The sequence below is a fragment of the Sus scrofa genome, chromosome 13 (genome assembly GCF_000003025.6).
Source record: "Sus scrofa isolate TJ Tabasco breed Duroc chromosome 13, Sscrofa11.1, whole genome shotgun sequence".
Classification (NCBI taxonomy): Eukaryota; Metazoa; Chordata; class Mammalia; order Artiodactyla; family Suidae; genus Sus; species Sus scrofa.
This window is the reverse complement of record NC_010455.5, coordinates 31,253,769-31,265,975: the sequence shown is the minus strand read 5'-3', so window position 1 is coordinate 31,265,975 and position 12,207 is coordinate 31,253,769. Positions and strand designations below refer to the sequence as shown.

Genomic DNA, 12,207 nt, shown 5'->3' with positions numbered 1-12,207 from the left:
CTTTGGATGCTCTGATCACTGACCCTGTCCTATCTCTTCCCAGGGGCCCCCAGGAACTGGGGGCTTCCCAGGTCCCAGGGGCAGTGATGGCTCTAGCGGGCCCCCTGGGCCACCTGGCAGTGTTGGTCCCAAAGGCCCTGAAGGACTTCAGGGCCAGAAGGTAAGAGGCCCTGACGTTGAATCCTGACGCCTGAACCACCCTAATCCTTCTAACCTCATTCACCTCTGCAACCCATCCCTCAATAGCCTTGCCCCAACTTCTTTTTTTTTTTTTTTGTCTTTTTGGGGATGCACCCTGGCATGTGGAGGTTCTCAGGCTAGGGGTCCAATTGGAGTTGTGGCTACCAGCCTACACCACAGCCACAGCAACACAGGATCCAAGCCACGTCTGTGACCTACACCACAGCTCACGGCAACGCCAGATCCTTAACCTACTAGGCGAGGCCAGGGATTGAACCCATGTCCTCATGGATGCTAGTTGGGTTCGTTAACTGCTGAGCCACGATGGGAACTCCTCCTTGCCCCAACTTTTGAACCTATGATCCCAACTTGTCCTACTTCTGACCCCCACTGCCTCTGACCTTGCTGCTGTGGTCCTTATGTTTGACAGGGTGAGCGAGGTCCCCCTGGAGAGAGTGTGGTGGGGGCCCCTGGGGCACCTGGAACCCCTGGAGAAAGAGGGGAGCAGGTGAGTTGGGATTCCTGGGCTTGGAGTCAAAGGTTGGGGTGACCTCTGGTTCCCTGAGATCAAAGGTACAGCCTGGCCTCATCCTTTACCCCATAGGGGCGGCCAGGCCCTGCAGGGCCCCGTGGTGAGAAAGGAGAAGCTGCGCTGACTGTGAGTGTGGGGTGGAGGGTTGGGTGGGGGCTCTGTCTCCTGTACCCAACACCATGACCCCTGGGCCCTGGACCCTGACTCAGCACTGTCTCTCCACTAACCCTGCATCATGTACCCTTTGTCCTTCTGTGATCCATGGCTTCTTCCTGACCCCTGTGGTCTTGGGCTCTTAGGAGGATGACATCCGGGGACTTGTGCGTCAGGAGATGAGTCAGCATTGCGGTGAGTGGGGCCCAATTCAGAGTGTCTTGGGTCCCATCCCTCCTCCATCCCCGCACCCCTAGACAGGGGCAGGCAACATCTGCAGAACTTCCGGGGTGGGGGTGGGGGGCAAGCTGTCAAGGAGATGGGTAGAGACAGATGGCTACCCAAAGGACCCAGGTGCTTCAGGGCAGACATGCTGCCAGGACCTCTCCAAGTGGAGCCACACGCAGAGGTGGAGGGACACGTAATATTCCTGGGTGCCCAGTATGCTCTGTGTGGAGGGGGTGGAGGTGTGAGCAGAGCTGGTTCTCAGGGCCTGACCTGGAGCTAGGGTGGGGGTGGGGGTCTCTGATGGCCCTGAGGGGCATCAAAGTGAAGTTCCTTCTCCTTCCCTCTCTGTCTGTGGCTGCTTTCGCTCATCTCCCTGCCCGGCCGCTCTTGACTTCCTGTCTCTCCCTCTCTCTCTTGCCCTCTGCTTCTCCCCTTCCTTTCTTTCTCTTTCTTTCTCTTTCTCTGCTTCTGCTTCCCTTCCTCTCTCCCCTGTCTGTCAATCTTTCCTGCTGTCCCCCTTATGGCTCTGCCCCATGTGCGTGTCTCTCCCCCTGCCTCTTTCCATCTTTGTCCTCTGCTTTCTGTCCCTGTCTCTCTCCCTGCTGCCTCTGCCCCTTCCAGCCTGCCAGGGTCAGTTTATTGCATCTGGATCACGTGAGTAGTTTTCCCATATTTTCTGCTCCTGGGACTTTCCTCAGCCCAGGCCCTGCTGTGCCCATCACCTGGGTCCTCTCAGCAGGGGCTTTGCTGGGGTGGCAACCATGCTGACCCCAGGGCCCTGTGCCCCTGCTCCTGGCTCCAGGACCCCTTCCGAGTTACGCTGCAGACACTGCTGGCCCCCAGCTCCACCGCGTGCCCGTGCTGCGTGTCTCTCATGCAGAGGAGGAAGGTGAGGGCAGCTGGAGCCATGGGGCACGTGTGGGGAAGGAAAGACATACGTGGGGCTGCTTATGTGTGCGGGGCCCCTGCCATGCCTGTGGGGTCCACGTGCAGAGGACACTGTTGTACACACACATAGGAGACCATGCTGCCCACCCACCCCAAGGGCCATGGTTGGGCAGCACGACCCCAACTCTGCAGTGGCCCCACTCACGACACACCCCACTGTGCGTGCAGGCCAGGTGCCCCCCGAGGACGACGAGTATGAATACTCAGAGTACTCCGTGGAGGAATACCAGAACCCTGAGGCTCCCTGGGATGGCGATGGTGAGACAGGGGTCTGGCCCAAGAGGGATTTGGGGAGGGGCAGGCAGAGCCCATCCCTGCTGACCTCTCTGACCCCTATTAGCCCCAGATCCCTGCTCACTTCCACTGGATGAGGGCTCCTGTACTGCCTACACCCTGCGCTGGTATCATCGGGCTGTGGCAGGTGGCACGGTGGCCTGTCATCCCTTTGTCTATGGTGGCTGTGGAGGGAATGCCAACCGTTTTGAGACCCGTGAGGCCTGTGAGAGCCGCTGCCCACCCCGGATGGCCCAGAGCCAGGGGACAGGTATGGGTCTACTCCCCACCCCATTAGGGGCTTACCCAGATCGCGGACAGGATAGAATCCTGGGTCAGCAGTTGCCTCAGACTGGGGGACCTGCGACAGTCCTCCAGACCAAGGAGATGAATGGAGAAGCCCAGCTCTGTGTGGAGTCCCCAGTATGGTCCCCCTCCCTTAAAGACTCACGTAGGGATCCCTCTGTGTGGGCAGAGCCCCACACCTGTGTTGCCCCCAGCTCTCACAGCGACCCCTTGCCCTCTGCTTCTCTGTGGCCCACGTGTTGGGAAAGGTCAGATGGCTGAAGCCCACCTGCCCCACCAGGTGCTGCCCGGAGTTGAGGCCAGATGATGTGCTGAAGGAGTCGGTGTCTCCATTGGGCCCTGCTGTCCCTCCCCTTGGTGCTAGAGGCCTGTGTGCCCGTGAGCGTGCATGAGCGTGTCCGTTATTTCAGTGACTTGTTCCGTGGGTCTAGCCTTCCCCCCTCTGGACAAACCCCCATTGTGGCTCCTGCCTCCCTGGCAGATGACTCAGTGTGGGGGTGGCTGGGTAGTGAGCAGATGTGACTGCGTCTGACTCGCCCCTTGACCCAAGCCTGTGATGACATGGTGCTGATTCTGGGGGGTATTAAAGCTGCTGTTTTTAAAGGGTGCTGTTGTGACTGTTTGGGGAGGTGGGGGTGTTGGGGCAGGGGGGGCGGGTTTTCCCTGGGAGGTCACCACCATCTTGTGTGGGTACAGAGTCCCTCTGTCCAGCTCTGGTCCCTGTCCTGTGACCCTCAGTCCCCAACTTGTCCCCAGAAAGTAGACAGGGCAGGAACTGAGGATATGTCCTTCTTGTCCCCGGGGGGGAATGAATCATAGGAGGGGGCTGCCTCCACCAGGAGACAGGCCCCCCTCTCAGCTCAGGGGCTGAGGGAGATAAATGGGCCCTGAAGAGGGCAGAGGGGCAGACCACAGCACAGCACTGCCTGGCCCCAGCTTACCCCAGAGGAGGCTGCTACTGGTAGGACTGGGGTCAGGGAGATGGGCAGGGCCTTTGGGGTTGAGTGGATCTGGGGTTTTGTCAGTGGAGGGCTTTCAATCTGAGGGGGTCCTGGGATCTCTGGCTGCTTCTCCACCTCAAGAAACCCCATTCCTGCCTTTCTTTGTCCTGGATCTGTTACAAGCTTTCTCACTCAGACCTCAGGCTCCCCTTTTGTCCTTCTGTGTTTCTCTCTTTGCATCCTTATTTCTATCACACTGTCTCTCGGGCGGTTTCTGTCTCTTTTTTCTTCCAGTCTCCCTCTATTTTGCCTTGCCTCCCTCTCATTCAACTCCATCTTTCTCCCTCCCCCACCCTCCCTTTTTCCTTCTTGTTCTTCCTCCTCCTCCCTCCACCTCTCTCTCTCTAAAATATATCCATGTCTAAGAGTTCCAACTGTGGCACAGTGGGATAGGGATCCAGCATTGGCACAGCTGTGGTGAACGTTGCAGCTGCAGCTTGCATTTGATCCCTGGCCCTGGGAACTTCCATATGCCATAGGTGTGGCAAAAAGAAAGAAAGGAAGGAAGGAAGGAAAAAAGAAGGAAGAGAAAGAATCCATATCATGCTTTTGTGGCTCTCTTTCTCTGGGTTTCTCTGTCTCTTTATCTGTCTTATTTTCTTTCTCACTCTTTCTGTGCCTCTGTCTCAGTTTTCTTGGTTCATTCAGGCTTTCTTCTTGTCCCTTCATCTCTGTCTCTGTCTCTCTCTGTCCCTAGCCTCTCTAATCTCTACCTTGCAGCCTCTCTGTCTCTGCATTTGCCATCTGTCTCTGTCCATTGGTCAGAGCTGACCAGAGCCCCTGCCCTGAGTCCGTTTTCTCCTCGCAGCCTGACCACATGATGACCAGGTGGGCTCTGCTGGTGCTGATGATCCTGACATTGGCCAGGACCCTGCTTGTCCCAGCAAACCCACTCCCAGGCTTTCAGCTCCTCCCTCAGAACTTTCCCCAGGTCACTCCCTGCCCTGTGACCTCAGAGAGCCCATCAGCCAGCACCACAGGCCCCTCTGCAACTTGGGGGCACCCCAGCCCTGGCCCCCACCCTGGCTCCCGCATCACCCTCTCGCTGGATGTCCCTCTCGGCCTCCTGCAGATCTTACTGGAGCAGGCCCGGGCCAGGGCTGTGAGGGAGCAGGCTGCTGCCAACGCCCGCATCCTGGCCCATGTCGGTCGCCGCTGAGCCTGAGGGAGGGGCTCACAATGCTGGAGCCACCCGAGATGGGGAGTCCCGGAGCGGCAGAGCTGGATGGTACTATATCTGGGCATGGTGCATCTGGACTCCACCACATGGGGTCACTGCCATGTGGTGTCATATCACCTAAAGTGCTTCACAGAGTCGCAGTGTGTCTGGACAGCCTGGATGTTGCCATGTCAGGTCACCAAGTGGAGCCTTGCCCTTCCTAGGAGCCCCACAGACTTACAGTATGTCTGGACAGCCTGGACACTATCATGGAAGGTTACTATCACATGGTCTCGTCACATCTGGGTTCCACAGTCACAGAGCATCTGGACAACATCACTTGTGGTCACTGACATATCTCTTTCAAGAACCTCAACACAAGAGTCTATGGCTGCATTGGAGACCAGCTTGCCCAAGACTAGACCCGCGGGTCTTCCCTGCCCCTCACTGGTCACCACACAGAGAAGTGCTGGTGGAGGGTCACAAGCATGTTTTTGTGCCCAATGAGGCAGCACCCACTCCAGACAAGTGGGGCCATCAGGGGTATCTCTAAGCATGGATTGATGGTCGTATGTGTGAGGTCTGTGGCTGTGGCAGCCTTGCTTTGTGTGTGGGAGCATATGTGTGTATGTGTGAGCAAGGTGAGGGCGTGTGAGGGGGCTGGGAGGAACAGGTGCTTGTCCTTCAAACCTTCATGAAGCATGCTCAACACATAGACAGGCACTGTCTTACCACACCCCTGCATACCCAGCCTCCACCCCGACACACAGGGCTAAAGGAGAAGGAGCTCAGGCTGCTGGGACTCCTGACCCAACTGCCCCTTCTTTGTCGAATGGGCAAACACACTCACCTTTCCAAGCCTTGGTTTTCTCCTCTGTAAAGCATAGTAATGCCACCAGGTGTCTTGTGAGCACTGAGTGATGCAGTCTGACATGCAGAGAGAGCTCAATAAATGCAGAGACCAGAGAATGGGAGAGAGAAGAATCACCAGGCAGTGACACACAAGGGTGGAGTCATAGCTGGCTACGCTGCCCCTCTGCCCACTCCCCCCACCCCAATTTCACTGACCCGTCCCTTGGTGTGGAAAGGGTGGGTTTTGGCTGATCTCACAATCCCAACTCTATTGCTGGGCTGGAGATGGGACTGACCTGGAGAGTGCAGACAGGCTTGCCTGCAGATGGGGCAGATAGTCTGGGTAGTGTAGACAACTCCAGCTGGAGCAGAGGGCAGACACCCGGCTCTGGCTGGAGAGGTACTACTGTCGGAAGTGAGGCTGCCTGGCCGGGGCACTGACGAGATCTCAGTTTGTAAGCAGCCCGGGGGGGTGGGGTGGAGGCGGGGCCCAAGGAGGGGTTGGAGAGGCGGGGCCAGCGGGCAGGCTGCCTCTCCGGAGCCTGGGGGGCGGGGCTGCCCGACTCCAAGCCGCAGGGGGCGGTGGCCCAGGCCAGTTCAGTTGCAGGATGAACCGAGGCACGGAAGGAGGCAACTCCCTGACAGGACTCGGGTCAAGGAGCAGCAGGCGGGGTAGGCTCGGAGCCCGGTGGAGAGGGTGGGAGGACTGGGAAAAGACCCGGGCGGTGTGAGGGTGGTGCTAGAAAGGGTGTGAGAGTGTTGGGGGTCTCTCCAGGAATAGGGGTGCTCTGAGGGAGTATCAATCTCTTGGTGGCATGGAGGAGTGGGAACACTGTTGCCTTACAGGGGAGAGGGAGCTGGGCCAAGTGGGGGGACTATAAATAGCTTCTTCCTCCAGCCTAGGGAGAGGGCCAGCCAGCTGGAGCTGCCTGGGGGCCTCCTCCTCTGCCCTTTGCTGGCCTCCAAGTGGTCATGTTTGTCCAGGTCTTCCCTCCGGGGTCATGCCAGTCTGGGGAGCTCCAGAGGCCCATTTGGGAAGCTTTTTATATGATGTGACTGTAGCCCTTAAACCAGCATTTCTAGAGCACCTACTGTGTGCCTTGTGTGGGTCCTGAGCTGCCCTAAACACCTACTGTGTGCTCTGTTCCAGTCATGAACCTCTCTGAACCCTTACTGTGGGCCCTGGCTGGTCCTGAGTCACCCCGAGCCCCTACTGTGTGTCCAGTGTCTGGCTGAAATCAACAAGCGTAGATCAGGGTCCACGGGCTGCTTGGTCACCCCCAAGTTGGAACCTCACACCCTGTGTGAGCTCTGAACACAGGGAGACTCAGGAAGATCCTTGGCTAGAGATGGCCAGAGGAAGCTGGGACTCCTGGAAACTCCCCAACCTCTGGTGGCAGTACAGGGAGAGGGGAGGAGGGGAATAAAGGGAAAGGGAGGCAGCAGAGAGCAGCAGGCCTCACGCAGTTGGCCCCGGGTGTAGGGCTTGTTAGTGTGTATGTGCACTCGTGGCTGTGTGCACACTGTGCTTTCATGCACTGGTGTGTGGGTCTGTGTGGTGTGCACTGAGGTCCCTGGGCCTAAGTGCTGCAAAGGGTGGTTTGGCGGTTTGGCCAGGATGGGCCAGCAGATACAGGGACTGGGAAGAGTTTGAGCATAGAGGACTGAGGATTGAGGACTCTGGCCACCCTAGTCCTAGGACACTGGGAAAAGGACCAGTGGTCAGTGCAGAGGGCACCACAGGAGCCCTCCAGGGCCAGGCCAGGTGTGTTCTCAGCAGGGAAGAGCTGAGCAGGATGTGTTCACACAGCGGCACACACTGACATCCCAGCACGTTTCCCACCCCTGGGTCAGGAGGGCTGGCTCACTCTGGGATGGCCCCAAGGAGGGAAAAGCCACAGGGGCCAGTTATTCCAGTGGACGTCTATCGACGCTGAGGGAGCAGAAAGCCAGGAGAGCATTTCAATGGAGCAAACATGTAGGAATGCGGGTGTGGAGGTGGGATGTGTGGTTATAGTCCAAGGTGTGGGAGGTGAGGTTTTGAGAGGCTGGGAGTTGAACTGAGTCTATCCTGCCCTGTGGGCTAGCAGCTCTGTGACGGCTTTCCCCCTTCCTCAGTTTCCTACCTGGGAAATGGGGCCGTGGGAGGGGCGATGGCCCCCAGAGCAGATACAGACCCTGGCCTTGAAGAGAGGCCCCAGGATTCTCCTGCTGTTGACTTGTGGCCTCTCACTGGATACAGAGATTTGGGAAGGTATGTCTGGGTCATTCCAGGGTCAGAGTGTTTGGGGAAGAGTGGGAGGTGTGGAGCCACTGCTTTTCCTGGGAAGCCAGACTCAGACTGTCTGGACGAAGGGATGGCTTCCCAGACATGGCCCTGGCCTCCCGCCCTGCCCTGTCTGTTCCTTATCCCTAGCCTTTGACTAACATTCCAAGAGGTTGAGGAGGAGAATGGCAGGCCTGAGAAGGTAGCGGGTGTCTGGGGTGTTAGAGGAGGTAGCCTTTGCAGTTGGTGCTGGGGGTTAACAGGGTGTGGGTGTGTGGTGACAAGGTCTCTGAGGCCAGCATGGCCCCAGGATGGCCTTGACAATGGCCGAGAGACAGACAGGAGGGCTGTCAGGAACAGAATGACTGGCTTTGGAGAAGTAGGAAGCGAGTGGGAGGCCACCAGGGGCATCCTGCTCATCAGGAGCTGCCCATGGGTGTGCCAGCTGCTGGGCATGAGGCAGAGGGAGGTGGAGGGTGGACAGCCAAGGAGGCTGAAGAAAGAGGAAGTCGTTGACTCTGTCTGAGGCAGGGCATTCCCCGGGGAAGCAGCTTGAGCTGCTTCCAGGGAAGGTCTGCGTGGGCTTCCAGCAGGTGGACATTCTTAACCTTATTTCCTGTGAAGTGGGCAAGACATCTCTATCAGACATCTTAAGGGTCCTTCCAGGCTCTGAAGGACTGGGCTGTCACTTGGAGAACTGGCCCGAGGCAGAGGTGTGGCAAGGAGGGCAGAGGGTGAGGTGCTCCCCCCATAGCCTACTGGATGGAGCCTTTTCTCCATGCCGCAGCCCTGGATCCTGGCTGGGTACACATTAGGCAGAGGGAACTTGATGCAGTGATCCTGCCAGGGAATGTGGTGGAGGGCATCGCTAGGGGGCAGTATGAACCAGGTTGGAGCAGTGTGGGCCAAGGCCTGGGGCAGAAATTGTACAAAGAAGCGGCTGGGTTGAGGAGACAGAGGAGGTGGGACAAGGGAGAATCAGCCAGGTGTTCTCTGAATTGTTGGCTCTCTCCCTTGCTCCTTACCTCTGCTACATTTTTAGAGACAGGCTGGGGATAAATAGCACAATCAATGATAAAACACTGATTTAACACTTTAAAATGGATTTCTCAGAAACTGACACATTTAATCCATACCGGAATCTCATTAAGATTGATGACAGTGTGTATTCCATTTTCCTGATGAAGAGGCAGGGGCTCCTTTAAGGAAAAATGTGTAAACTTTTGATTTAATGTGTAATCGATATTGGATTTCCCTCGTGGTGCAGCAGGTTAAGGTTCTGGCATTGTCACTGCATCAGCTTGGGTCACTGCTGTGGTACTGATTCCATCCCTGGCCTGGGAATTTCTACATGCCGCTGGTGCCGCCAAAAAAAAAAAAAAAAAAAAAGGCAAAGAAAAGAAAAGGAAAATCCTGGAAGGAGAAGTAAGATATTGTCAGGCTCACTGAGTCCCCTGGGAGCTTGGTTACTAGGGCCTGCTCACGTGCTCCAGGTGAGCTCCTCAGCATCTAAAGCAAAGTGAGAAACACGATCAATTTTGAGATTTGTCCAGGGTTTCTGTCCATGAGATAGAGGACCTTTTTCAGTGCGGTTGAACAGGTTGCTTTTGTGAGCCGCGGAGAGCCCCGGTTCCGAGCAGACAAGAGGGTCAGAGTTCAATGCAGGTGGGGCGCGGCAGAGTTGACAACCCGGCCGGTGATGAGAGTTACGCAGGGGCCGCCAGGCTGGTCCTGACCAACCAAGCTCTGTGGGTCACTCAGGCCTTCCCCCAACGCAGGCAAACCCCTTCTCTGGGGGGCCCTGAGATCTCGCAGAACAGGAAGAGGAGCCAAGGGTATCTGGGGGCAAGGCTGGCGAGCCCAGAGCGGGGGCGTGGGTGAGGCCTATGCAAATTAGCAGGGTCGTGGTGGATGTGTTGAGCTCTGACATCCAGGGCGGGGCCTGCACGATCCAAGCCTGGCACCTGTGCGGAGCTGCGCATGCGCCTCCTCTATCCTATAATAAAGGGCGGGCCAGCTTGGTCCAAAACAAGCTCTGAAGCGAGTTGGGCATGCGTGGTCGAAGACCAGGCCCTCTTCTGTTGGGGTGGAGCCTTCTCGTTCTGGGGCGGGGCTTGTGGGGAGTTGGACCAGCGTCAGCGTGGCTTCAGGAGGGGAGGGGCTGAGAGGCGGGGCCTCGAGTGGCCCGAGGTGGCCCGGCTGCTGGGTTGGTAGCGGCGGCGCAGTCCGACTCATCCCAGCTCCAGGATGGCGTCCCCCCGGGAATTGACCCAGAACCCCCTGAAGAAGATCTGGATGCCGTACAGCAATGGGCGGCCCGCTCTGCACGCCTGCCAGCGCGGTGGTGAGGCGGGGTTCATGGGGAAAAGGGAGGGTGGTGCATAGGTATGGGTAGTGGTCTCCCTTGGAGAGGGAACTGGAAACAGGTGGGGGACCGGGGACAGGTGAGACTGCTGTAACTGGTGGGAAGGGAGCAGGAACAGATGGGAGGCCTGGGACAGGTGTAGCAGAGCGCGAGGCAGAGGGCAGATATGTGGCGTCTCTGCTCAGCAGGGGGTAGGTGTGGCCGCCATCACCTCAGGGAGGGCTCAGGAGCCTTTGCACATCACTCTGTACCCACCGGCTCAGGCCAGGGGAGGACTCAGAGCCTGTGGCCCTGCCTTCGCTGCTGACCAGAAAGCTTAGGCCGGGTGGTCAGACCCAGGACTGAGCTGTGTTGATCCTAGGAAAATTTCTTGGCCTCTCTGAGCCCGGAACTTTCAAAGGCCCAAAGGAGGGAAGACCCATCTCTGGGCCTGAAAGCCAGTTTTGGGAGGAATTGCAGGGAAGTGCAGATGTGTTCAGGATAGACAGAACACTTTGTTCTATGAGCCTGTCTTTGTGTTTGTCCATGAGTGTGTAAGCATCCAGGTGGGGTTGTGGGTGAGTGGTAAAATTGGAGGGTAGGAACGTCTGGGAGAAATGCTGAAATTCATGGAATTGTCAAGGGGCTTGCCTTTCTTGGGGTCCTAGGTGTTTAATCCACTCCATTGATTTTTCTACTTGTCTTTAAATGAGTCTGCAACTTTTTTTTTTTTAACCAAGAAAAATAAAGAATTATTTTAAAAGTAATTGAAACATTGTAATGAATTTGCAAGTTGTCAAGGTCCTCAGAGAACATCCAGTCCAGCTCCTAGTACAGCTTTGGAAACAGAGGTCAGGAGATTATGTTCCGTGCTGGGGTCTCCCGGCACTCCTGACCTGCATGCATGATAGGAGAGGAGAGGAGCGAGTGCTTGGTGTTTGTTTTGCTTTGAGGCTAGCCCAGGGGCCTTGGCTTTGACCAAGATGTGAGTCCTGGGGGAGGAGTGTGTGTATGTCTTACCACATTGTGGGTCCTGGTAGGGGTGGCTGTGGCTTTGATCAGACATTCTAGTAGGTTGTGACTCTGGCCTGCACAGTAGGTCCTGGTGCTGTCCTGAGCCTGTGATCCTGCTTTTAGCCTTGGCTGTAGCTTTCCAGTCAGAACTCAAGTCCTGAGGGGCTTTGGCAACACCCTAGCCAGCCCTCCTTCCAGACTTTTCTGGAGGTGTGGAGGGCCAAGGCCCTTCCTCTTGTGCTCCTAGCCAGTTTGTGTTAGGGCTGTGTTGTCCTAACTGAGGGGTGGCCTCTGTTATTACACACAGAGGCAGGAGTGAGAATGTGGACTTTGGAGGCAGGAACACTCAAGCTGCATCGTGGCTCAGCTGGGTGACCTTGGGCCAAGAACTGCCCCTCTGGTCTCAGGTTCCTTGTCTGTGGGACTGAGACAGTCATCATCCTTGCCCTATAAAGCTGCAGTGAGCCACTTGATAAGTGTTTGATAAGTGGTAGCACATATATTTTCTCACTGTTCTCTGTTTGCTTCTTTATACCTCAGTCAGGGACTGAAGCATCAGCAGCTCTGAGCTACTCCCTTTCCAGGTGGCAAAGGAGCTGAGACCCAATGGGCAGGGGGACTTGCCCAGAGCTCACCGCCCCTTGGGCAGGGCCTGGTCTTCTCCAAGCTCCGAGTATGCGACTACAATGTGACTCTGGCCTGAGCAGAAGGGCTTGTGGGCCAAGGCGGCACAGGAGGGCTTCCTGGAAAAGGAGGCAGCACCTAAGAGCCTAAAGATGAGACCCTGAAGGTTGTGTGGGAGTTTGGGCCCCAGACTAGAGTCCCAGAGTTCACAGAAAGGAGAGAGGAAGCAGTGAATGAACATGGAACCAGCACCTCAGGTTCTGAGCCTGCCTTTGTGCAGCATGATCCTCTCTGCATGGTGGGCTTCTAACTAGGTTGGAGGACCCC

General features: G+C 56.8%; 3 protein-coding genes across 9 annotated transcripts in view; all 3 read left to right on the top strand.

The window, feature by feature from the left end:
• Positions 1 to 3,226, top strand: part of COL7A1 (collagen type VII alpha 1 chain) — a 32,363-nt gene extending 29,137 nt beyond the window's left edge. For both annotated transcript variants that reach the window (XM_005669519.3, XM_013981657.2), the window contains exons 111-119: positions 44 to 160; positions 611 to 688; positions 785 to 838; positions 1,012 to 1,060; positions 1,715 to 1,747; positions 1,896 to 1,982; positions 2,210 to 2,299; positions 2,382 to 2,585; positions 2,901 to 3,226. In XM_005669519.3, coding sequence (XP_005669576.1) covers positions 44 to 160; positions 611 to 688; positions 785 to 838; positions 1,012 to 1,060; positions 1,715 to 1,747; positions 1,896 to 1,982; positions 2,210 to 2,299; positions 2,382 to 2,585; positions 2,901 to 2,917 — 729 coding nt within the window. In that variant the 3' untranslated portion in view covers positions 2,918 to 3,226. The remainder of the gene's footprint in view (positions 1 to 43; positions 161 to 610; positions 689 to 784; positions 839 to 1,011; positions 1,061 to 1,714; positions 1,748 to 1,895; positions 1,983 to 2,209; positions 2,300 to 2,381; positions 2,586 to 2,900) is intronic.
• On the top strand, positions 4,152 to 4,780 carry UCN2 (urocortin 2). Its single transcript, XM_021070636.1, has one exon. It carries the CDS (start codon positions 4,439 to 4,441, stop codon positions 4,778 to 4,780), a length of 342 nt encoding a protein of 113 aa, XP_020926295.1. The 5' UTR covers positions 4,152 to 4,438.
• PFKFB4 (6-phosphofructo-2-kinase/fructose-2,6-biphosphatase 4) overlaps positions 6,191 to 12,207 on the top strand; it is a 47,233-nt gene continuing 41,216 nt past the window's right edge. For 3 of the 6 annotated variants that reach the window (XM_005669517.3, XM_013981656.2, XM_021070634.1), the window contains exons 1-2: positions 6,209 to 6,304; positions 7,751 to 7,886. In XM_005669517.3, the coding sequence (XP_005669574.1) occupies positions 7,766 to 7,886 (121 nt within the window). In that variant the 5' untranslated portion in view covers positions 6,209 to 6,304; positions 7,751 to 7,765. Of the gene's footprint in view, positions 6,305 to 7,750; positions 7,887 to 10,007; positions 10,243 to 12,207 lie in introns of those variants that run through there. The other 3 variants (XM_005669518.3, XM_021070635.1, XM_001926168.5) reach the window with 3 other exon arrangements.

Coding starts and splice junctions, on each gene's coding strand:
- UCN2 (XM_021070636.1), top strand. CDS start 4,439: ATGATGACCAGGTGGGCTCTGCTGGTGCTGATGATCCTGACATTGGCC.